Source organism: Malania oleifera, chromosome 1 (assembly GCF_029873635.1).
Source record: "Malania oleifera isolate guangnan ecotype guangnan chromosome 1, ASM2987363v1, whole genome shotgun sequence".
NCBI classification, from domain to species: Eukaryota; Viridiplantae; Streptophyta; class Magnoliopsida; order Santalales; family Ximeniaceae; genus Malania; species Malania oleifera.
This window is the reverse complement of record NC_080417.1, coordinates 113,790,794-113,816,563: the sequence shown is the minus strand read 5'-3', so window position 1 is coordinate 113,816,563 and position 25,770 is coordinate 113,790,794. Positions and strand designations below refer to the sequence as shown.

Genomic DNA, 25,770 nt, shown 5'->3' with positions numbered 1-25,770 from the left:
TCATAGGCATGCACTATGTGCGCTCTCTAAGATTTTTTACTTTTTAAATTTTTTTTAAGTATTATAAAAGAAATAAAATATTAAATAGTATTAGGGTATCTTGGATTGTTGTAGAGAGTTATGGGGATGATTTGAAATAATTATAAGTAGTTATAGGGAAAAATTTAATATAATTATAATGATATTTTAGAAAAATTAGGTGTAGTTAAAGGATTATTTTAAAATAATTATTGATAGTTATTGGGGTAATTTTGATATTTTTAAAAAGTGAGTGGAGAATTTCCGTTATACTAGTACAGGAATATAAATATTGCATTACTAATTGTCTAATACTGGTATACAGTTACATCCCCAAGCACCAGTTTTGAAAATGTCCAAGAACCTCCTCGTCTCGACTCCTCTCTCCGCCCTTTTGCTTCTGCGCCGTGGCCTTCGGACCTCAATCCCTCTTCTCTCACTTCGTTCCACTCCCCACCTCCATTCTCTGTCCTCCTTCTCGCCCTCACTTTTCTACTGCTTTCCAGATTCTTCCAGCCTCTACTTTCCTTCCACTTCCAGTTTTCTCGAGATTCTCAAATTTTCTGGGAAACTTTTTTGCTCGGAGTCGGCCGACAGTGTCGTCGGCAGGTGCTGGAACTGTCGTGCCGCTGCGGAAACGGCGCCGTTTCTCGTTTGCGACTCCTGTCGGAGTGTTCAGCCCGTTGATCAGTCGGTGGATTACTTCCTGATATTTGGGTTGTGAGTATTTTCAATTAGTGCTCTCTTTTTTCAAAAAAAAAAAATTTCCTTCTCTCTTTTTTTGCGTAGTAAGTGCGTGTTTTTTATTTTTGAATGCTGAGGAAGACGGGGTTTGATTCAGGTAAATGCTTTGTTTTGGTGCTTCGAAAAAATGAGGGAAGCGAATTGAACATTTGATATAATCTCACTATTAGTTGTGGATAAATTTGTGGAATGGGGAACTGAATGAAGCTTTTGAGTGGTGTGAAGTTTGATTCTTGCGAAAATTAATAATCTCAACTCAGCTAACTAAATAGTTGTCAGTTATTTTTGTTTTCCAACCTCCCAAATGATGAAAAACACCAACCTTATTTTTACTTTTGTGTTTTGGTTTCTCCGGTGCTATGAAATGGAAAATCAAACCTTGTTTTAATTTAAATTGACAATATAGTGGAGATCCCTGGAAGGTTTTGAGGGACGCTGCTGAACCACGTAAATCATTGTATTCTTGTTTATTTATTTATTTGTTTGTTTTTTCAATTTGCTGTATGTATGTTCATAACATCTTTTAAGTATCTAAAAGTGTGGATTGTGAACCGCTCTCTTTGATTATTGCAGAGAGAGAAGTTTTGATATTGCCGTTGAGAATCTTGAGGGCAAGTACAAGGGCTGGCAGAAGAAACTGCATCCTGATCTAGTTCACTCAAAATCTGAGGTTTGAATCAGAAACAATTAGATGTTACAACTTGTTATGGTTTTGTCTTAATTTTTCTTGTGCTATTGGTAGAGAGAAAGGGAGTATGCTGCTGAACAGTCTGCTCGAGTCATTGATGCATACCAAACACTAAGTAAACCATTGTTGAGGGCAATATACATTGTACGTGCTAATTAATTATATTTTTCGTCGTTTTAATGTCCAAAGATTAAGCTTATTTACTGAGATTCATCCAATTATTAACATGTATAATTGTTTAAATGCTGATACTGAAAAATATTCTTGTATTATCAATTTTTTAATATTTATTAAAGTGAATCAAATTTGAATTTGGCTTCTCCTCTCCACTTGGCAGCTGAGGCTTCAAGGTGTAGATGTGGATGAAGAAAAAACTGTTTCAGATCCAAAGTTGCTAGCAGAGGTAATATATAGAAGCATTTGTGTTCTTTAGCTCACAATTTCTTTTCTGGCCATTATTTTTCATTAGAGGCTGCTGTTTCAGATCCAAACTTGTTTCTGGCCACTGTAGGGCTCTCATATTTACTTTGATTGGCTTCATTGTTGCTTGGGTATCTTCTCTTTTCTCTCTCAGCCTCTCAACCCCCAAACCCAAAATAAAAAAATTGTCCATCTTCTCCAGCAGAATTTAAGATTAACTTTGGTACATTAAACCAGATAAGAACTCTCTGTTGTTCCCCACCATTTTTGCTCCTTTGTTTAGAACTCAAGGTTTCATCATAAAATCTTTACCAAAATACACCCTAGACCATTTCCTTAGGACATTGGCATGGTATGGAATGTTTATGTTTGTAAACAAACTCTTTAGGCTGTTGATACTAGAGGCTTTGCTCTTTACCCTCAATAATGTCTAGATCGATTAGACATCCATGTTTTGCCTCATAGAATGAGTTTTTTAAGGTTTCTATTATCCTTTATGATAGCATCTATATGAGAAGATTGTCCCTAGATAGCTTTGTTAGGTCCTATACTCAAGGTTTCAACCCTTTCTGGTTCCATCCATTTGTCTAATTAAATGGGGTTGGATCAATAGTGAACAGTCCTTTTTGTTAATCATTTCTCCCTAGACAGGAACCATTGTTTTTGCCTAGTTTTGTTTATTTTTTCCTTTGAATTGTTTTTTTGTGTTACTTGCTTTTCAGCTAGTTTTATTGCCAACATCTCTATGCCCCCCCCCCCCCCCCTCTTTTATTATAAAGGAAATTGTTGAAAGGGCATCAAGGGGATGCCAACCTGGAGTACAGAAAGTCAACCACCCTGAAGGGTGTCAAAAAAAATCATTACATTATGATAATTCACAACAGTCCCACTACGCCAACTGGTAACTGCAGTAAACCACTGCTCTTTGCTGATCTGGAGTGCTGAGTTTGAGTTTTAAAATGCTCTCTTGTTCCTCTCTTTCCAAACGCACCAAAAAACTGCGAGAGGAATGAGAGCAAAGCCTTTCTCATCTCCTTTGTTACCCAAATTCCACTCCAGGTCCAAAGTTCCTCTCTAACAGAATTGGCAATAACCCATTGTTGTCTGATCAAAGTCAACCATATTCCAAAGATTCTTTGCCCATGAGCGATGGAGGAAGATGTGCTCAACTGATTTTGCATCAGCCATGCAAGGGGGCCATCTCTTGGCGACAAATAGCCCCCTTTTCTGCAAGTTATCCAAAGTCAAGTCAAGGTTTTACCTTGTGTTGCCTCCTAGGCAATTAAGGCAACTTTTGTAGGGTGTCTTTATTATGGAAGTCCGTGAGCTGATGGAGTTACTAATCTTCCACATTTCTGAAGAAGGGGATGTTCTAGAAAAGCCCTTGATTTGAGGTTTGGAGGTGCTGATTGATGCAGGCATCTTTGTCATAGACCAAGTTGTAAATGGCTGGAGATAAGACACTAAGGGCCTCTTGGTCGTGCCACACATCATGCCAAAATTATATGTTGTCCCCATTCCCCACATGGAATCTAATGCAAGTAAAAGAGTCATTCCGGCCTTTCCTGATGAATTTCCACAACCCTACACTATGGTCCTTTGCCAACCAAGGAGGTCCAAGGCAATGATTCCCTACCAAAGATGATCTTTCTCTATCACAAATCTCCATAACTATTTTCCAAGAAGGAATTTATTGAAAATGTGGAGGGGCTTTGAATCCAAACCACCTGAACAAATAGGTTGCTTCACCATACCCCATTTGACAAGGTGGGACTTTAATTCAACCCTTAAGCTCCGCCAAAGAGACCTCCTTTGAATTCCTTCAAGTCTTTTGGCACCAAAAGCTGAAAGAGGCAGGAGGGACATGAAATAAATAGGAAACTTTGTCAAGGTTCTTTTAATAAGAGTAAGTCTGCCACCTTTTGATAAAAAAAACTTCTTTTCCATTCTTCTAGCTTTTTTTTTTTTCAAAATTTTCAAAATGGAATCCCACACTTCTTTATCTTTGAATTTGGTGCCAAGAGGTAGCCCAAGGTAATTGTTAGGGAAAGTTCCCATCTTGCAACCCAAAAGGTGAGCAAGTGAATCCCATATGCATTTTTCGCCAATCAGAATAATTTCACCTCAAACCCTGCCAAAATACATCATAGATTCAGAATATGGAGAGGTTCATCCTAAAAAAAAAGATGACGGTATCATCTGTGAATAGGAGATGTATGACCTCCATGGACATTTTCCAACTCTTAGGCCTTTAAGTAGTACTTCTATAACTTTTTTTAACATGAGGCTGAACACCTCCATCAACACAATGAAAAAGAAGTTTGGAGGAGCGAAAGCAATAAGTAGGGCACTCATTGATTAGCACTAAGAAGCTTGGCGTGTTGATGCAATGAGCGATCCATGTGCACCAGTGCTCTCCAAAACCCATTTTTCTTAGAAGATAGAGAAGAAAGTTCTAGTTGAACTGCTAAGATCAAGACTTTCTCAATGTTGAGTGTGCCACAACATGCTTTTAGTTTCGCTTGTCCTTCAATAAGTATCCACCACTTCATTAGCTAGGGCTGCATCGTGATTTGTTTTCCGACCACAAAGGCGTGTTGATGTTGCCCGACGACTTCTAATATGGCTCTTTTTATCCTTGTAGCAAGGACTTTAGCAAGGATCTTATAAATACTTCCTGCCAAGCTAATTGGACAAAAGTCCTTTATATTAATGGCCCCAAACTTCTTCTGAATTAGAGTAAGTGGCAATGCGTGACTATTAGCCCTCACCAACTGCGAAAGTAAGAAGAGAGCTAGAGGCAAGGGGGGAGAAGGCGGAGAGAAGCGGTGGGGGAGAGAAACAGATAGAAAAGGAGGTGGGTAGCGGGAAGGCGTAAACCACCAAAGAGAAATCCAAGCCCCCAATAATTGAGTGGAAGAAAGACAAGGAGAATACAAGAACACATTTGGTCCTTACACTTTGTCTCCATTGCATTCTCTAATGGCTTGGAGGATTTCCTTAGAAGGTCTTTCTAGCCACCTTGCGGTGGAGGGGCTGAGAAATTTAAAATTGATAGCTTTCGAGTTCCAAGTAAAGGGATTTATAGAAAACACAAATGCCCCTTTTGACCTACCTCTTCTAGTGTCAGGTGGTACTATGACCCTAAACCTCCACTCGTCTTCTAGACCTCATTATTGTCTCAATGATATTCTTGGAAATTGATAGAATTGAAAGCTTCATATTCATTTTCTCTAATTTGCCTATTAATGCTAATTGCTATGGTGTAAGATGCTAATATGAGGCACCACCATGAGATTCTTGCAAAAAATGAGACATGAATAGGTGCTTTGACATTTTGTGCAACAAGGATAGGAGAGAAATGCTAGCCGATTGGGTCAACTTAGAGGCTAAATCATTGAACTAGGCTCAACCCAATGCATGGAACTTAGCCCCATTGCTTAACCACAACTCTCCTAGACCCAAATTAACCCCCACCCCTTTTTGAACTTCACGAGATAGATTGACAACTCAAGTATTTGTTAAGATAAGGTTATTTCGACCTGCCCGTTGACTTAATTTATATTCTATTGTTTCAAAAAGAATTATATTTGATATAAATAAGATGCTAAAGACACTCCCATTGATGTCTCATGAAAAATGTCTCATTGGAAGACAGGCCCACATTCTCACCCACAATGCAATGATGTCTATTTTAGACTTCACTCCTAAACTTCATCAACCCTTAGAAACCCCAACTTCAAATCCTTTTAAACCATTGTATCGTAGCCTTTCTCACAATCTTAACCTTACTCAACTTTATTTTGTTCAAAACCAAGTCCCCACAGCTAATCATTGTCCTCCTCCACCTTTCCAAACCCAGTGCTATGATCCTAACCATACCTCTTTTGGAAAGCAGTTTGCCTCATAGTCCTAACCTCCTTAGTCCAGTGAGCCTTGTATTTTTCTCAAATTCAATTCTTTTCAAATGATATTTGATCTATCATGAGAGAAAGATCTTTGATCAATCATGAGTGAAAAGAAGGAAAACATGATTTTGATCAATAGGAAGCGGTTCACTTTTGAAGAGAGAGATAGATCTTGGGGTGTCATAGAGAGAACAATACGTAGCAGGTTCTTTGTCTCTCTTTCAAAGTAGGAGAGAAGGTGGCTGGAAACTAAACTATGAAGCTTGTTCTTGAAAACCTTAAACTCATGGGCGAAAAAAGCTCAACATACCAAGCCACATCATTATGATTCGTTTGAGGGCTAACTCCTTCAAGCAATTCATCCCAATGGAAAAGATACCGTCCAAGGTAGCTGTGTAATGGGTATGTATACCATACGATGAGGATGACATGGATTCTCTCAACCCTCACGAATGTGAAGAGGTCCTAATTGAGCACGTATGTAAGAATGGCGAAGAATTAAAGGTAGGAACGAGAACAATATAGGAGAGATATTTGGCGGAAACTTTAAAATCTGATGAGGATTGCAACAATCCTATTCAAAATGCAATAGTCTTAGATAGGGCTTGTAACCAAGAAATCCCGAGCCAAATTACGTTGAACACCCAATGTACAGATTAGCTTCACCTTGTAAATTCCCTTGTGCATAATTCCTACCTAATTTTGGCGTCACTGGAGCTAGGATATGACATTTAGGAGGCCTCGCACGCATAGTTAATTTTCTTGTTTTGCTGCAGTCTCATAAACACTTTGAGTCACATTTGTGCCATAGGGAGTCAACTGAAGGGGAATCCTCCAAAATTGTGGACTTATTAGACTATGATAGGGATGCTTAGGTCCTCTTGGATGAGCTGCTTTGGTGAAATCTAGAGAAGAGAGTGTCAGGTTGATGGGAGGAGAGTTTGGGGTAAGGAAAAGGGCTAAGAAGTTAAGAAGGAATCAAGATAGATTGGATTAGTTAGTTATGATAAGGGAGGTAGGCCCTTGAGGATCGTTAGTAGTGTAAAATGAAGCTAAATGTTAGAGGATTAGGGGGGCAAGGTAAGAGGAGGTTGATTAAGGAGTTAGTAAATAAGGTCAGCCTTGACATTTTGTTTCTCTAGGAGGTTAAATGAATCCCTTTGGCATAAGGTGACTAAGAGTAAGTACGGGATCAAATGGAATGGGTCAGAGGTGAGAAGCAGCGGCATCATATCTCTGGCATGTCCCTAGAAATTTGTCTTTGGGGTTTCCAAACAGTTTTGTCCTCTTATGCAGTTCAAAGTGGGTAATGGCAATAAAGTCTGCTTCTAGGAAGATGTGTGGGTGGGGGAGACTTTGTTGGATCAAAAGGTTCCTTGTCTTTTTAAGCTTTATTCACTTCAAAATGCTTTTCTAAGATCCTTTATTTCTTCTAAGGGGATTTCGTCTTCTTGGGATTCCCATCTTTTCAGGTTTCTCAATGAAAGAGAGGTCAAAGAGCTCACTACTGTCATTTCCTTGTTGGACTAGCACTTTTTTTCTTCTAGTGAGGATGAGAGAGTGCGGGAGGGGGAATTCTTTATGTATGTTTACTTCCAAATATTTTCTCTCACCTTTTGAAAGCCCATACCCCTAATCATTTTCCTTGGAACCACTTTCTTTGGAGTGCTAAGCTGTGGAGGAAGATTTAGGCTTTTGTCTGGATTGTCATTTTGGGAAGGATATTAACACACATGATCTACTTTAGAGGAGAAGACCCTATAAGGAAGGTTGTTAGTACTAATATGTGCTTCATGTGTTGTGAAAGAAGTCCAATGCCCATCTTTTTGTGCATTGCATGGTGGAATCGCAGCTTTGGAATGCCTTCTTGTCTTTAGCAAGGGAAGAGTGGGTGGCTCTTGGAAAGGTGAGAAACTTGCATTTTGGTTAATTTTAGGGGATTCAGAAAGAATAGGAATGGCAAAGCTCTATGGTCTGTAGCTGTTTTTGCCATCCTTTGGGCCTTGGGGATTGAGAGGAATACTAGGATTTTTAGAAGCCGATCAACTTTTCCATGACTTTAGTGGGATAGAGTGAGTTTCCTAGCCTCCTTGTGGGTGCACTCCTTGGGTTTCTTTAGTGGTCTTCTACTATCCAACCTCGCCAAAAATTGGAACACAGCGCTCTTGTAATGAATTTTTTATCGTGTGTTTTGTGTTTTCCATTTTGGCATTTTCCTTGCTGTTATAGTTTTTCTTCAGCTTTTATAGCTAGTTAGGGATGACTCTCTGTCCTATAAATCATGAACTCTTATTTTCAGATTTAATAACATTGTCTTCTTCTATCAAAAAAAGTTTAGAGAAGTAGATCCTTTCCTCTTTAGAAGCTTTTAGGATTCTAGGAAAAAAATATTGAGGGGTTCTACCTTCCTTTGGGGTGTTCAGGGGCCGATTGGTGGCTTGGGATCCGAAGGTGGCTTCCATTAAGGACTATCTTGAGGGTTCCATTCCCTTGTCGGTCTTGTTACAGATTAGAGGCTCTGGAGAATGGCAGTGAATGTCAAGATATATTTTGAGACAATAAGAATATGGAAACCCCAGGCGTAGAAAGGCTTTGCTAAAAAAAACAATGTGGCTTTGCAAACAAAGAAGGGAAAAGATATATATATTAACTTGCTAAGGCTAGAGAAAGAAAGTGCAAAGATTTTTGGTAATGTAAAATGTATAAGAGATGAGAATGATAATGTCTTGGTTAAAAAAGAATACATAAAAGAGAGGTGGCAAAGATACTTTAATGAGTTGTTTAATGAAATCCAAATTGAAAGCTTGAACTTAGAAGTGACAAATGAGGAAAATATTTTTTTTTTAAAAAAATGTGAGATTTGTTTGCAAAATTAGAGTCACTGAAGTTAAGATGACTTAAAATAAGATGAAAAGTAGGAAATCTATAGGACCAAATAACATCCCAAGTGAATTTGAGAAATGTTTAGGGTATAATAGAAATATATGTTCAACTAATCTATTTAACACTATTATAAAAACCAAGAAAATGTTGGAAGAATAGAGGAAAAGTATATTAATACCTATATACGAGAACAATAGTAATATTCAAAATTGTAATAACTATTGTGGAATCAAACTAGTAAGTCATTTGATGACACTGTGGAAAAGGGTAATTGAACAAAGAAAAAGATTAGAAATGAGGGTTTTAGAGAACCAATTGGGTTTATGCTTGGGAGATCAACAGCATAAGCTATTTATCTTTTAAGAAGGTTAATGAAAAAGTTTTGGGAAACAAAGAGGGATTTGCATTTGGTTTTTATTCACCTAGAGAAAGTCTATAATAAAGTACCTAGGGAAGTTCTTTGGCGGGATTTAGAAAAGAAGGGAATATGCAGTAGATATACTGATGTCACTATGGATATGTATGATAAAGTAATGACTAGCATTAGGGCTATAGGAGGAGAGTCTAGAGAATTTTCAATCACAATAAGTGTGCATCAAGGTTCTACTTTAAGCCCTTATCTTTCTCGCCTTAGTAATTGATAAACTTTGGAGTATTCAAAATGATATCGTATGGTGTATGTTGTTTGTAGATGATATTGTTTTGCTCTAAGTTAGAACTATGGAGAACAACTTTAGAGTCTAGAGGATTTAGGATAAGTAGGGATAAGACATAGCATATGAAATGTAATTTCAGCCATATATGGAGGAATATTGGAGATAAGATTTAATTTCATAGTGGTATGGTGGGCCCTGGCATCAATGTTGACCCTTTTGTTAGGTCTGTCGGTTGTGCGTTTTGAATTGGTTGATTATCTATTTAGGTGTTTCCTTAGGCAGTAATCCTAGTGCTGATTCTTTCTAGGATTTTGTTTTTTGAGAGAGTGGTTAAGAGACTGGATCAGTGGAAAGGAGCATTCTTCACCTTACAGGGCGAATTACTCTTGTTCATGCATGTCTATCTTCCATTCCGTTGTATTATCTCTCTCTCTTTAGAATTCTTGTGAGAGCGGCGCACAGGCTTGAGAAATTAATGGGGGATTTCTTGTGGTCGAGTTGGGGAGAGAATCAAAGAGATCATCTTGCAAGTTGGAAGACTGTGTGATGGTCTAAAACGGAAGGAGGTCTGGGTCTTGGTAATTTGGTGTCCAAAAACATTTCCTTGGTGGGGTAATGGTTATGGTGCTCTGCTCTACAATCTAATTCTTTGGCATAAGGTAACTTTCGCAGTAAATTTGGTCAACTATAAAATGGGTGGAATGCTAAAGTTGGGGTTAATATTACTCATCCGACTCATGGTAGTTTATATCTCAGATTTATGATTATTTCTTTCCAAAAATCCAATACATGATGGGTAATGGGGAGCGAATTCGTTTATGGGAGGATCTTTGGGTTGGAGAGATGCCATTGGTTATTGCTTTTGTCTCTATTATTCATGATACCCCTATTTTTGATTTTTTTTTTCCTTTTGCAAGAGGATAGTCTCTCTTGGAATTTCCATTTTGGGAGAAATCTCAACGATAGAGAGATTGATGAGTTGGCTCTTTTAATCAGTTTGCTTGATTCTTTTCATGTTCAATTTGGGAATGATAAAGTGTTTGGAGTTTAGATCCTTCTGGGAATTTCTATTGTAAATCTTTTCTCTTATTTGACTTGCAACCCAAATGCAGATCGTTTTGGTTTGTGCTCTTTGATCTAGAAAGCTAAAGCTCCCTAAAAAATAAAGCTTTTATTTGAAGCGGTACTTGATAGAATTAATACCAATAATGTGCTTCAAAAGAGGAGGCCCAATAAGGCCCTATCGCTGGACACAAACTGGATGTTTGTGTCCTTTGTTTGAGAAGTGGGGAGACTTGTTCACACTTGTTTCTTCATTGCCCCTTTGGGTTGTTCGGAATAAATTTTTTGGTATATGTGGTGAATATTGGATTTGCCCCTCCACTTTGAATGCTTTTTGCTTTATCACATTTAGAGGTTTTGGAAAAGAAGGATAGGCAAGCCTTGTGGCAATGCACTATCATGGCTGTTATTTGGTGTGTTTGGTTGGAGAGAAACGCCAGAATTTTCAAAGGGGTGGCCATAGCTAACAGTTTGGTTTGGAGTAGAGTAGTTTGTCTTACATCACTGTGGCTGTTGGCTAATGGCTGTTTTCGTCATGTTTCTCTAGAAGACCTGCAGCGGGATTGGTTGATTCTGCTTCATGGAGTTTGGCTTTCAGATTATGTTGATCTTTTGGTGTAATTTTTTGTTATTGTTGTAAAGGAAAGATTTCTTATGCTCCTGGTTTTTTTTTTCTTTTCCTTTCCACTTTTTTCTTTTGTTGTACATTCTTATATCTTCTAATAAATTTCTTTGTTTATCAAAAAAAAAAAGAAAAGATTAAATTTGATTAGTAGCATCAGTAGATTTCAATACCTTGGATCTATTATGCAAGCGGAAGGAGGAATTGAAAAGGATGTAATACATAGAGTTAAAGCAAGATAAGTAAAATGGAGGAGTGCTTTGGGCGTGTTGTGTGATCGCGGAGTACCCTTAAAATTAAAGGAAAATTCTTTGGGACTGCCATGAGACCAGCCATGCTTTATAGGTTAGAATGTTGGATAACTAAGAAACAACCCATCCAAAGAGTAAAAGTTGTCGAAATGCGAATGCTAAGATGGATGAGTGATATAGCATTAAAGGATAAAATTAAGTGACGAACGTATTCGCAATACGTTAGGCATAGTATTGGTAGAAGATAAGATAAGTGAGGAGCAGCTTAGATGGTTTTGACATTTGAAACACAAGCCAAGCAGTGCACCAGTGAGGAGGAGCGAACTAGTTATGGTTACCGATAGTAGAAGGGGTAGGGGCAGACCTTAAATAACATGAAATGAGATATTGAGGAAGGAGTTAGCGGCTCTCTTAAGCTAGCCAAGGAAAAGGCCATCGATGGCCGGAATTGGCAGAAAAGGATTCATGTAGCTGACTCCACCTAGTGGGACACAAGGCTTCTTGTCATTGTTGTGTAAATTAAAATAACTAACTACAAAACGAGCATAAACCCTCCCCTCCAAAGAAATCATACAAAAGTACAATAAAAGGGTACAAAATAAACTCCAACAGAACATGGAAACACTAGGATTTAATATCTCTAAATAAAGAAAGAATTCTTTGCAAATAAAACTAAATAGGGAATGTGAATAAACCTTCCCAAGACACATTTCTTTTTTTGACATTTTACAATTTTTTTTTTTTTTTGGAATTTTTGGCTTTTATTTTATTTTATTTTTTTTCCCATTTTTGAATAAAAGAAACTAATGTTGGGTCTTTGACTCAGCCAATCCATCCAATTCTGGTCAAGTTAACCCAACTTAGTTTTTGCATGCAAGTGCTTATTTTGGGGTTTTTTTTTTTTTTTTTTTGGGGTGGAGGATTGGGGGGGGGGGGGGGGTTTTGGACTTGGACCCTCTTCCTTTGTTCTTCACAGAACATGAGTTCTTGGGGCCTTTAAGCAGTCTTAGCAATGGGGCCATAATGCGCCCTGCTGCCCTCAGCTGCTGGATGATCCATGCTGCTGCCACCATCAGAGAACCATGCTGCCTTGGGTCTGGTGGGCTTCTCCAACTGTGCACACATCTGTTTCTCTCTCTCTCTCTCTCCCTGTGATTATTTCTTTGGATCTGGTCTCTCTGCAGCTGCAGATGAGGAAGATGGTAATGAAGGGTGCTGATGATGATTATGAGGGGCTACGCCAGCAACCCAGCTGATGAATCAGCTAGTGTATCGTTGGCTTGCTCTCCTTCTCTTTAATCTTTCACTTTCTCTCTGGTGTTGGCTGGGCCTCCCACAACTGCTAGCAGCTTTCAGCCCTTCCTTGTTAGAGCCTTGGCAATGGAATCCTATGGAGGTTCTGGGATGGTTATTTGTGGGGCTATTGTTTAGGAGATGAAGAAGATGACGATAGGATGATCAAGGTGGTGATGATCAAACCTACATGCATGGGGGATCTGGGAGGCTGAATGGTGATGGTGGAGATGATAGGTATGGTGAGGATAGGTGATGATTATGAAGATGAAGGTGATGATATAATGCTCTAATGGAGATCAAAGAAGTCGAGAAAAGGGTGGCTGCTGCTAAGGTTTTCCTGGTGACTGTCTATTCCCATTTCCCCCATTTTTTAGGGTTTTTCTCTGTCTAGGCTCCTCATCTCTTCCCACAAACCTGGAATTCATATATGCACCATATATGGTGCTAGCATCGGGGTACAATGTGGTTCCCCTTCAGATTTCTGTCTTCCCTGAATGATGCCATTAATAAAAATCCTCCTCAATAATTGCCCTTGCCTTGACTATAAATTGTTTCCTTTCTCTTGCCATTAATGCATTGGGCCGGGCCTTGAGACACACATGAAGCCTAAAAAACACTTTTGGCTTGTGAGTGTGCGCGCGCGTCTATAATAGAAAATTTAGTAGAAGGACGAGAAAGGAATACAAGATGACAAGAAGGTGTCTTTCATAATGGAAGAAGGATATTTTTTTAAAAGCCCTAAAAAAAGAAGAACAATTAGCCACTCTTCTAGTGCTTATTAAGAGGTCTCTTTTAAGAGTCCTTTTCATAATTGAAGGAACTACCCAAAATTTTCAACTCCCTCTGCCAATTCTTATTTTTTGCACAAATCTTCATCCTTTACCCTGCCCCACTAAATCGAACAAATCTTGTACTTCCATATGTGCAATATAATTCCCATAAATGCAATTCTGAATGGAGGACTCATCTACCAAATAGGATGGAATGGGAATGGGAAGAAGACCATCCTCTACTACTCCTAGTATTTCTAGAGACCTTTAGAACTCTGGAAGCATCCTTACATAATTGAATCCCTGCATCCCAGCTGCCTCGTCATTAACAAAAATTGGCAGCTTCCAAATAAAATGTTGGGTTATTGTACGGAAGGTCTTCATCATAACTATACTTAGCTCATAATATCAAAAAATAAACCCTTATAACCCTCCATTTTTACTCTCAAAAGCACTCTCCTCTTAAGACTCCTAACCCCAGTCCTTTGCCCAAAATGATCATCAGTCTATTGTCTACTCACCTCCTCAACCAAGAACCTGCTGTCAGCATCTCCCTTGAAAACCTTCTGAATGCTCTTATTGAATTGCTTGTCTATCTATTCAAAATGGAGATGCAGCTTCCTTACCACCTGAATAGCCAACTGAAAACAAACTCTATCTGAATCCACATTGTTGGGTTGGGTTTGATGCTGGTTACCTTTTCTGAAGCCTACTTCAAGTTTGGTTTGAGGTTTTCCAACCTAGCCTAACCTGAATCTTGGAAAGTATTGCCTGAAAAATTGGGTTGGCTTGGGTTAAGGCTGGCTGACAGGTTGCTGCCCTATGCAAGAAGGTGCAAAGAACTGCAAAGTTCAGGTGTTATAGACTGTCGGCTTCTACCAAGTGGCTTTTCCCTTGGAAAAGAATATGAATGCAATGAAAATTTGTTGGTAGGATGGCTGAATACATAAGCAACTATAATGCATTATAGATATGTTATAGTGAATTTTAAGTGGCTTGCGTGAATTTGGAAAGGGCACTGGGCTGCCCTTTTTTTTAAGTGTAATTTTATGAATATGCAATATGGGTTCTATTAAATAAATAACGATTGGCTGATTTCCAATATTAACAAATTCTTTTGGTCAAAGAAAATTTGTATTAAGAACCCAAATAATGTGCAATGGAAGAGGACAACATGTCCTCAAGATACTGTAAACTATAGCTAGAGAAGTTACGAAAGAGCTGCCCTCCAATCCCTTCGAAGATCAGACAGCAATAAACCCCAAAGACACCAAAAGAGTGGGCCCATAACGAAGCCAAGAACACCATTCTACCCCATAAATGACTAGAGCAAGATGTGTGGCCCTTAAAGATTCTCATCTTCCTCTTCATCAAAAGCATCCATAAGGTAGCGAAAATTGCTCCATTCCATAATACATGGCTCTTTCTACTTGAGCCAAAACCCCATGCTTTGCAAGCAAGAGATTTCCCACATCTCAAGGTGCCAACCAAGCAGCAGAGAGCATTCCAAAGGGTCAATGCCACCTTACAGTGCAGAAAGAGGTGTGTGTCCGCTTTTCATTGGACCCGCGGCTCATTAAGCACATGACAAGTTGCTGCCCTATGCAACATGCAAAGAACTGCATAGTTCAGGTGTTACAGACTGTCTGCTTCTGTCTAGTTGGTAGGGAACAGTGTATAAGCAACTATGATGCATTATAGATGTGTTAGCAGAAAATTTTAAGTGGTTAGTGTGAATTTAGACAATGAAGCATGCATGATGCGTCATATTGGGGGAAAATTTATTTATGAATTACTATGTACAAAATATGATGGTAGAAGTGTTAATATGCAATATGGCTTCTATTAGTTAAATAATTATTGGCTTATTCCTGATGTTGGCAATCTTTTTTTTTTTTTTGGATGAGGAGAAACTTTGCATTAAGAACCAAAATAATGTAAAATGGAACAAGATGCCCTCAAGGCTCAAGATACAATAATCTACAACTGGAAAAGTTACAAAAGAGCTTCCCTCCAATCCCTTTGAAGATTGGACAGTAATATCCCCAAAAGACACCGAAAGGTTAAAGCCCATAATGAAGCTGAAGAGACCATTCTATCCCATAAGAGACTAGGGCAAGATGTGTGGCCCATAAAGAACTTGTGTTTCTCTCAATCCAAAGGGTCCATAAGGTAGTGAGTTCAAGAGCAAGACATCTCCCACATTCCAAGGTACCACCTAAGCTTTGCCTGTGTAAGAGAAGAGAGCATTCCAAAGGTGTGATGCCATCTTACAGTGCTGAAAGAGATGTGCATTTGTTTCATTGGATTCACAGCACGTTAAGCACATGTCAAGACTTAGACATATAGGGCCTTCTTATATGTAATATATCATGTGTATTAATCCTGTTCAGAATCAGTCCAGATAAAGGTCCGGATTTTCATATGGTTCCCAGGAAAAACAATGGGAGAAGTGGTTTTTGAAAGGTGTGAGAAGAAAGATTTAGAAGAGAACAGGCCTGAAGAATCACCGTCCCTACTGGCAAAATGGTCCAACGAAGAAAGCAAGGTGGTTAGTTTGTTGACTTCTCTTTCTTTGAGATTCCTAAGGAATTGGAAGTCCCACAAAAGATATGCCCACTCAGAAGAGGCGAATGAACTAATAGCAGTGATAGGTGTGATGGAACAAACAAGGCACCTTCAACTCCAGAGAGACCTCAGCCACCCACACATATTGACAATTATGTAAACTGCTAGTTTAATCTTGGCAATGATTAGTAAATTAATAGTTTTATATTTCTTGTTATTCCCCCTCAAAATGTCTTGCAAGAAAGTACAGCGTAATTGGAAAATACCATAGATGCCTTGTGTTTGGATGCATGACATAGATGCCCTGTGTTTTTTGCACTTTAAAAATGTCTCCATGGAAGGGGGATTTTAAACCTCTCTGGTCCTTTTGTTCAGCCAATATAAATGTGAAAAATGACTACTTGGTTAGTTTTGTGTTCTCTGTTGAGAGATTTGCTTCCCGTCATTCACAACTCCAAGAGATATTCTTTAATATAATATATTTCTTTTTTTTAAAAAAAAAATTGTGTTTGCATTGCAGATTTTGGAAATCAGGGAAGCTGTTGAAGAGGCTGCTGACACCCAGGCATTAAATCAGATAAAGTCTCAGGTACAACATTTTTTATTTTGGTAGATGGTCTCAGGTAGTGTTAAATCTATTTTTTCTAGAAAATGGTCAACTGAGCATAGCAGAGTCAGCCATATGCAGAGAGTTGTAAGTCGTCTCTTGGTTGACTTTGAGCCAGATGATTGCTTTCACCTTGATTTTCCAAATCCATTATATTGTCTGGGACTCTAAGAAACTGTAGAAGATTGATGATTCAAGAAGGGATCCTCCTTAATTGATATCCAAATTAGATGATACCTGAGCTTAGTAGATCCTCTGGGTGGGATTCTGCCACACCGTATGAATGTCCACTACAGTTGCTCCAAATAACAGCTTGTCTGTATATATGTCCTTGCTGGAGTTTTTATTCATGTGTTGCTGCTTCCACATGACTATTTTGCTTTTTATTGCAGATACAAGAAAAGCTGCAATTTTGGTCTAAATCCTTTTCAAATGCATTTCAAAGACGCAACTTTGAAGAAGCTCAAACTTCCATTCAGAGAATGACATACTATGATCGTGTAAATGATGAAATTGTGAAGAAGCTTTGATAAAGGTACATTAATCTCCAAAACAGTCCTAGTTTCAGAATCACTCTGGTGGAAATATAATTTGGATTTTTTTAATGCCAAATTGAGAAGGTAAGCATCTCTGTTTATGGGGAAAAAGAGAGGGAGAGAGAGAGAGAGAGAGTTAAAAAAGAAGGAATCTAATTGTCAAACACATGGATGCTGTATATGTACAAGCGTATTGTTATTTTCTAAAATTTGCTATGGTCTTTGAGGTGAATGAATCAGCTTTCTTTGCTAATTGTGCTAGTGCTAGCCATCTGGACTGATGTTTTGCCAATGCTGAGGCAATGGAATTTATCTAATATATCTAGTTCTTTGTTGAGATGTGCGTGTGTACAACTTGAACAGGGAAAACAGGATTTTTTTTTTTTTTTTCCAAGGATCTCATCTCCTGATGAATTGAGTCATTTTAAACTTTCAGCACTAAAATCAGTTCTCACAGATAATTTCTTAATTTGCTGCTTGTTTTTGGAACTTTTTACTCATTCCAAATCCTACCTGTTGAGTGTTGATTGTACATTTATCAGGCCTAACAATTAGAATGAAATCTAATGAACCCACTATATAATCATTTTTACAGGCTATTGCTGGTCCAGAGTGTAGTTTTTGGTCTCAACAACATTTAGATCATTTATAAGTGCTGATGACCCCAATGACAGTACTTGGTATTTATCTCGTACTAAATAGAGAAAGGAAATTTCATGCCAGGTTTACTAAAGATTTTGTTTCGTATTATTAAAGCTTTACCTAAGACTAGCTTCATATTATTGATATTTGACTTCCTATTTTGATTAATGTGCAATTTGAGAGCATGGTAAGATAAGGCATGTAAGGTAGGCAAGCAGCTTGTCCTGCTTGCAGCTGAAGTTCTTGAGTTAACTACAATACTTTCAGTCAAGTTTTTATAAAGAATGGCATGGGCATTACAATATTAAACTCATCCCTCGAGGACATTGCCTAGCAGGACTATATACCAAGTTGGTTAGTGAAAGTTGATACTATTGGCAAGAAAACTTGACTGGATGACCAAGAACAGATGCACCTCCATACAAGCGTATTGCCTGTTATCATCCTCTATCATGTGTGTTTGTGATATTTGTGTGTTGTCTACTGTCCATCCTCTTTTTCAGTGTGCTACCTTTTGGTTCTTCACAGCAGATTTTATTTGAGAATTTTCCCCCATGAAAAATTTGAAAATTAATGGGGAAATTATTATGAATAAGTTGAGACGGGAGATTATATACATGCTGTATATATATATCTCCACTTTTATGAAAATTTCAGGGATTAATTTGCTTTTCTTGGAATTCTAGGACAATCAATTAATTAATGCATTATAGGCTATAAGATCAAAGTTTACTTACGCAGTTCATTTGTAGGCTTTCCTGTGAAAGAGTTGGATATAATATGGTGTGCATGTGAACTGTTTACCAATCCCGCACAAGTGTGCGGCATGCACAAGTGCTTTGCCTTCTCATAAATGGAAATGATTCAATGAGCTCACAATTGCTATTGAATAGTTTATCTTGATGGAAATCCCCGAAGTTTGTTATTCCAGTTGCTGTAATTCTTGTTTTTATCACATAAATTATGATGAACAATGAAAAAACCTTTTTATTGCTTGTTTCTTTTCAGATGGAAATTTGATGGAGATCAATGGGTCGAGATTGATATTATATGAGCCAGAAAAATATGGGTAACTTAAGTATAGAACTGGAGTGGAATATGTCAGCCAAAGAACGTTGGATGATCATCGATGTATTCTTTATTTGTTTATGTATTATTCCCCTTTGTTTTTTGTCCACAATATTTAGTGCTGCTTTTTGAACTTTACATGAAAAATAAGACTTATATTCTTTCTATAATTGGCTAAAATTTTTATGCCAGCAAAATCTGGTAATAGTTTTTTTATTGGGGAGATGTTGTCATGTATGTCCATTGAAAACAATAGATTCAGCAGGTGTTTAATGCTTGCAATATAAAATTGTACGCTTATTTGAATATTGTCAATTGTCATATTTAATTAGGTGGCATGTGTGTGCTGTTGAAGCCTGTTTTAGGATGAATGAATTCAATGTTGTGACATAGCTTTAGATGCTTGATGATATTCTGATACTAATTTAGTTTCATGATTTTAACACACTGATAAATAATTTACTGTCTACATAAACTCCGCTAAACATTTCTTATTTCGCCTTTTGAATTTTCGTATTTGTACCATAGGTTTTAAGGGGAACGAGGAAAGGTTGATAATGTCTGAATTGCTGGGAAGTTTGCTTAATTGATCTGTTGAGTGGGGGATGTGTGTTGGATGCTGTGTTATGTAGCTTGATTGGATCTAACTTCCACGTTTAAAATAACTTCCACGAGTTTATTGTTGGAACTCCATGTTCAAGTGAGGTTTATAGAGCGAGATGTTTGAACTTGAATATCTTCAGCTCAAAATCTGTTTACCTTTGATTAATTTGAAGTCCAGTCTAACAATTCTTTAAACTCGATTAAACTTGATTAATAACAGTAATTATAATTATTAAAAATATATAAACCATATGTAACATCAAATATATGTACAAAATATATAACATATTACTAATAAATATAAAAATATAATAAAATAACGAAAGCTGGATTAAACTTGCAAGTAGAATTGTAAAACACAAACTTGATGCGTGTGTCATTCAAATAGTTTGAATTTGATTAAGAGGTTGTTTCCGCACCTCGCTCCTTGAACTTGTGATCTCTAGGTTGCACGATGATAATTTTATGACTTGGAGGTCACAAGTTCGAGGTGTCGAAATAGTCTCTTGGAAAAATGCAAGATAAATCTATCGTGATCTGTCCCTTTTCTGGACCCTGCGTATATAGAAGCTTGGTGGACCAGATTGTCTGTTTTTTTTTTCTCTTCTTGTATTTATGGTTTTATATTGTAATTAAATCTTTGTTCACATGCGGTAACAAGTGGGAGGCCACGAAAATTGGGTTTCTTAAATGGAAGCTATAAGAGACTGCAAATCAAAAAATAATGAACCAAATTTAGGTTAAAAATTTCTGATTACGTCTAAGAGCCAACTTTTTCTGTAATACAGTACATGCTAAATTTTGTTTACCCTCTCTATTTAGGCCATAAAAGATGGTTCGAAAATTAATAGTACTTGGAACAATCCCACTATCTAACATTTCAGACAAAATCTGAAGAGCTTCTTCAGATTTACCTATCCTACAGAGGCAAGCAATGAACATTGAGTAGGTCTTAAAATCAGGAAATGGTCCTTCCAACTTTATCCGATTGAAGACATCCCAAGCATCAGTAGCCTTCCCCATGCTCATATATCCACGAATTAATGCAGAATATGTAATAAGTGTCGGTTCATGACCTTCCTCTCTCATTTTGTTGAACATTTCCAAAGCTCTTTCTACCTGTTTTTCCCTGAAAAAATAAACAATCAAAGATGTATACACATGGACAGGTGGATGAATCCCTACCTGCTTCATAGCATCCACCCTTGCCAAAGCCTCTTCTAGCTGCCCCCTTTGTAGGAGTCCATGAACAATGCTAGCATAAATATACCGATTCAATGTAGATTGCTCTGACCCAAGCTCAACCTCATCTAACAACGATAGAGCTTCATCCAACCTCCCTGCTCGACAAAGAGCTCTAATGTACAGCGAATAACTCAGTGAAATTGTGAAACCAACTTTGCGTAGAGACTCTGTGCATCTTCTAGCATCTGACAAATTACCAGTTTCACATAAACATTCAAGATAAATTTCAATCAATTCTTTGTCAGGGATATGACCTGCATGAACCATCTCCTTGAATATTTTAATGGCCTCATTGACTTTCCTTCCTTTCTTTCCACAGAGAGAGATGATCAAATACTTGTATGTACTGCTAGATGGTTTACAGCCACTTGCTTTCATTTCCTGGAAATTCATCATAGCAATCTCTGTCAGACCTGTTCGACCATATTGCATTATCATAATTGTCCATGTGTTTGCTGCTGCCAAGAGACCTCTTCTTCTCATTTCAAAGAAGAGGTATCTCATGTGTTTAAAATCCTTCCCACGTCCTGCGATTTTGATAGCCATGTTGTAAGTTTCAGTAGTGTGGCTGTAACCATCTTGCTTTCCTAGCCAAGAGAAAAACTGCAAAGCAGCATGGCCATGCACAGTGGAACTCCTAAGGACCTCCACAACTAGTGGGGGAGTGTACTGAACAGTGCATCTCCCTAAAGCTTCTTCAATTGAAAGCCAGTCTGCTGAGGATGACAAAATTCTACAAATTTCTTGAAGATCCTGTTTACTATAGGCCTCTAAAGGTGGTTCCACTAGGTTAAATTCAGCTCTTATTGGCTCTGTTTGGTAAGATTTTGAGTCCATATTGTGATCCTGTCCTTTGGATACATCACTAACAGATGGCTCATTTTCCTGAGGGTAAACTTTACAAGTTCTTTCAATCTTCTTTATTTTTTCTATATTATCTGTATCTCCTTTCTTCTGCAAATAGGATATGATCCAATGAAATATTTTGTCTCCAATTACTATCTTGGAAGCTCGCATTTCATTCAAAACCTTCACAATCTCATCTGTCATTGAAATTTTACAAAGCTCCTTAATGAATACTGAATAAGATTTCCAAGTCATCCTGCTGCCTTTCTCCTCCATGCTCCTGAGCATTTTCCAAGCTTCAGGAATATGATTGTGGTGAATGTGACCTGCAACAAGAGCTGTGATAGCCACATTATCTGGCTCAATTCCTCTCATCACCATGTCCTCATACAACTTGCAGCCCTTTTGATATTCATTAGACCTGAAGAGGTGTTGCATCAGCTCAGTATATGTGGAAACTGTGGGCAAATGACCAGATTCCATAATTCTATGAAAAAGATCAAATGCCTTAGAAATGTCATTTTTCTTCAAATATTCACTGATGATAATCCCATAAACCTTCCCATCAAGCAAATTTTTTTTCTTCATAATGTCAACAATTTCCAATGCATCAGCAATCCTATCAGCCCTGCAGAATCCTTTGACCAAAGTTTCGAAATTTTCATGGTTAAGTGTTATGTTTTTACTCATTAAGTCATGAATCAATTCTAAAGCCTCCTTAATTCTCCCTGATATGCAAAAACTCTTCAGCATGCAATTATACACATCATGGTCTGCAATCTGAGAAACTTTCATCATGTCACCTGCGACCATGTGGACAGCTGCAATATCTCCTGATGCTGCCAAGCAATTCAGCAGCATTTTATATGAATTCATATTTAATCCCATATCCTTCTGGACCATCTCTCTGTAGAACTCCATTGCAATTTCAGTTTTTCCAGCAATACAAAGTGAACGGATCATGAGTTTGTAAGCAACCACATCAGGTTCATAACCAGATTTCCTCATCCTCTCAAAGACCAACAGAGCTTTCCCAATTAACTTTGCCTTCCCATAATTAGATATAAGTATGGTCCAAGTCTTAATATCTTTCTCACAAGTATTACTCTCCATTTCCTCTGACAATTCCTCAACCAGGCCAAACTCCCTTGCTTCGCCAGCTATGTACATCATTGTATTGTAAGTCGCAGTTGTGTGACGGAAACCATTTCTCAGCTTCAGCGAATTGAAGAACCTTAGAGCCAAATGGGGCACTTTGAAGCACCTTTTCAACACCTTCTCAACAATCTCCGAATTAAACACAAAACCTGAGTTTTCTAACCGTGTATCCATTGAAATGGCATCGTTTTCATCCTGAATTATCTCCGTGATCCTGTGAACTACTGGGCCCACATCAGTACCACCCAAATTTTCTAACCGAACGTCTTCTAAAACCAAAGGATCAGCCTTTTCTTGACGCACATTGTCCTCGGCATATCCACAAACACCTTGTATGCCAGATGGGTAATCTTCCCTCACTGCCTTTTCCCCCACATGGGTTTCTACCGCTATTGAAATCCCAGATGAAGTTCTATCAATGACGAGGTTATCAGCTCCTAAAATCTCAGTAATTTCACTGAAAAGAGAACCAATGCCCTCTGTTTCTGTTCCCTTCTTCTTGTGGTTCTCTTGCGTTTTCTTCAAATGAGAATGCTTACACAACTTGGAGAGCTTTGAGACATGAAGAATTTGAAACCCAAAGACACGAAAATGAAGGAGCTTAAAGCCTGAACTTGAATTCAGTGTTTGGAGTTTGGATAAGTACCTCATATTTAGTTTATCTTCGTTACGTCCTTTTCATGCGAGTTGAATCAGGACAACGCCGCCATGATTGCTTCCGCGAATCCTCTCCCTTTAACTTAAGCTTGTACCATTCTTTGCCAGCCTTCACTTTCGCATGCAAAAGCCAAGATTAAATTTAAGCTCAGACTGATCATACACAGCAGGGCTTCGTGTTTTTTTTTTTTTTTTGGGGGGGGGGGGGGGGGGGGGTGTCATATTTGTAAAAACAAATCAATAATATACTATACTTTGACGTTCAATATAGAGATTATTTTCAATATAGAATTAATTATGCATATAAAAATAATACTCATATAACAAACTATTCTATATAATTTTAAATTAATTTTTAATGTAACATATATAATTTAAAATAAATAAAATAAATATTACACATATAATTTCCTTGCATGTTCATTACTATTTTTTTTAATTACATAGGAATTTTAGCCACCAACGAGCCATTCGAACCCCCTGGTACGACATTAAACCTACGGATCAGGGTCATCCGCCCCCAGGTCTCGCTGATCAAGGTAAATTCCGGATGCGGACACGACTTTCGTGCATCAGTTGGACGTTCGTCCAACTCAACTCCTAAGACACATCTCTATTACCATTCACGATTCCCGCTGGCTCACAGAGAACTTTCACCATCCACGATCTCCGCTGGCTCATAGAGCAAACTCTCACCATCCACGATCTCCGCTGGCTCATAGATTAAACTCTTACTATCCACAGATACCACTGGTTCCGTGAGTGTATCTACCTGAAATTGAACTCTCGATATTTCTTCTTACGTGCTGATATTTTTCCAACGCGCCATGCCCGTGGGACTTTCTAAAACTATTTGATTTTTTAAATAACATATGACCAAATAAAATTTTACTATTAATGTTGCACATTACCTTAATTCTAGTGAAAATGGGCATACCAAAGTAATGGGTATTCTTGATTTCAAAAGCACACCCAACCATAATAATGAAATAAAATGTTAGAATCAATATATTCTATTCCATACTAATGTATGTCATTAATTTCTTATGCTACTATAGTTCAACATACATACGTATAATTTGTTAAATCTTTAGTTGGTCTATAATTTTTATAAACCAAATCGTAAATTAAGTTGTTAATTGAGTGGCTATCATGTCAAATTTTATGAAAAGAAAAGCAAAAAAATTAAAAATTACAAATAAAAACTAAAAACTAGAATGACTTGTTTGGTTAATATTTCTATAACTAAAAAAAATTAAAACTTGATTATAAATGCACATTTTTGTCTTTGAATCAAATAATATTTTAAAATATAATTAAAGTAATAAAAGATATAAATAAATACAAATTAAAAGTATTATACATAATAAAGAAACTATTATAATTATTTTAGTTAATGTTATATCTCAAAACTCATTGTTTAGTGCTGCAAGGACAATCTTATTGGGCATTACAATTCAAAAATTATAAAAATATTTTTAAATGACTTTTATTAATTTTTTCAAATTTTTAAAAAACTATGGATATTTTTATAATTAAATTTTAAATTCACTAGGTCATTTTATTTTAATTTTGATTTAAGAATTATGTATAAAATGAGTGATTTAATAATAGAAGTTAATTTTGAATAGTAAATTATTCTAACAACATGTTACCAAAACAACTAAAAATGATAAAATCCAATTTTCAATTTTTTCAAGAATAAGAAAAATTGATAGAAAAATAGAAAGCCAACAACATAAATAAACACGTTATCATCAAAACATACTTTTCACTAAACATAAATGAAAATAAAAAAGTAGAAAATAAAAATGTTGTCAAATAAATCCTAAGATTTTAATATTTAATACCCAATTGACTAAAAATTCAAAATTACTCGTACAAAATTAACCGTATTTGTTTAACTTTTCCCAAATGATGCTCACTGTTGAGTGGAGGTTCAATCACACTATAAAGAAAGGAAAATATGTAGAGCAAAATCCCTCTATGTTGTGTTTTCTAAATGAGACTAAATCCATTCTCTATTGAAATATTTATCTATATTGTATTATATAAGCAACAAACTAAATGAACACTTTGTGTCGTGCTTTCTAACAGCAATTTGTCTGAATTGATTCTCTTTTGAAACAATCATCTACTATATAGGCAACTAAGTGAACCTATATATTTGAGTTGAATGTTTGAGATGTACAATAAGTGGGAATAGTGAATTGAATCAACCTCTTATGTCAAATTCCAACAAGTTGCCCCACTTTTATTTCTTACCCTTATTTCTGTCTTTTTTTGTCAAATTATGTGTTAAAATTCCTGAAAAAAGGAAGAATGGTTGTGGGAACACCCAAAGTGGCCTATGTGGAATCTCTCTAATGCATAGCTAGAATTAGAATAGAGAATGAGGAAGATAGTAAGTAGGGAAAATAGTAGAAATATGTATCTTACCTCCACTCATTTGATCCCCTCCTGGTACATAAGGCTTGTTTTTAGAGGCCAAATGCCCCTTTATAAAAATGGAGTTACTTAAC

At 37.2% G+C, this 25,770-nt stretch overlaps 2 protein-coding genes across 3 annotated transcripts; one reads left to right on the top strand and one right to left on the bottom strand.

Annotated features, from left to right (window-relative positions):
• Positions 1-314: 314 nt before the first annotated feature.
• LOC131162463 (iron-sulfur cluster co-chaperone protein HscB homolog) lies at positions 315-19,047 on the top strand. Of its 2 annotated transcripts, XR_009138821.1 has the most exons (8): positions 315-738; positions 1,336-1,432; positions 1,505-1,594; positions 1,788-1,853; positions 16,407-16,475; positions 16,886-17,028; positions 17,625-17,709; positions 18,680-19,047. XR_009138821.1 is itself a non-coding variant. In XM_058118965.1 (7 exons), the coding sequence occupies exons 1-6, from the start codon at positions 371-373 to the stop codon at positions 17,021-17,023; spliced, it is 828 nt and encodes a 275-aa protein (XP_057974948.1). In that variant the 5' UTR covers positions 315-370; the 3' UTR covers positions 17,024-17,028; positions 18,680-19,047. The 2 variants fall into 2 exon arrangements, 1 of the variants encoding a protein (XP_057974948.1); XM_058118965.1 differs by lacking the exon at positions 17,625-17,709.
• A 1,011-nt stretch (positions 19,048-20,058) lies between these two features.
• Positions 20,059-23,422, bottom strand: LOC131157961 (putative pentatricopeptide repeat-containing protein At5g06400, mitochondrial). The gene has a single exon (XM_058112449.1). The coding sequence runs from the start codon at positions 23,240-23,242 to the stop codon at positions 20,078-20,080; it is 3,165 nt and encodes a 1,054-aa protein (XP_057968432.1). The 5' UTR covers positions 23,243-23,422; the 3' UTR covers positions 20,059-20,077.
• Positions 23,423-25,770: the final 2,348 nt, after the last annotated feature.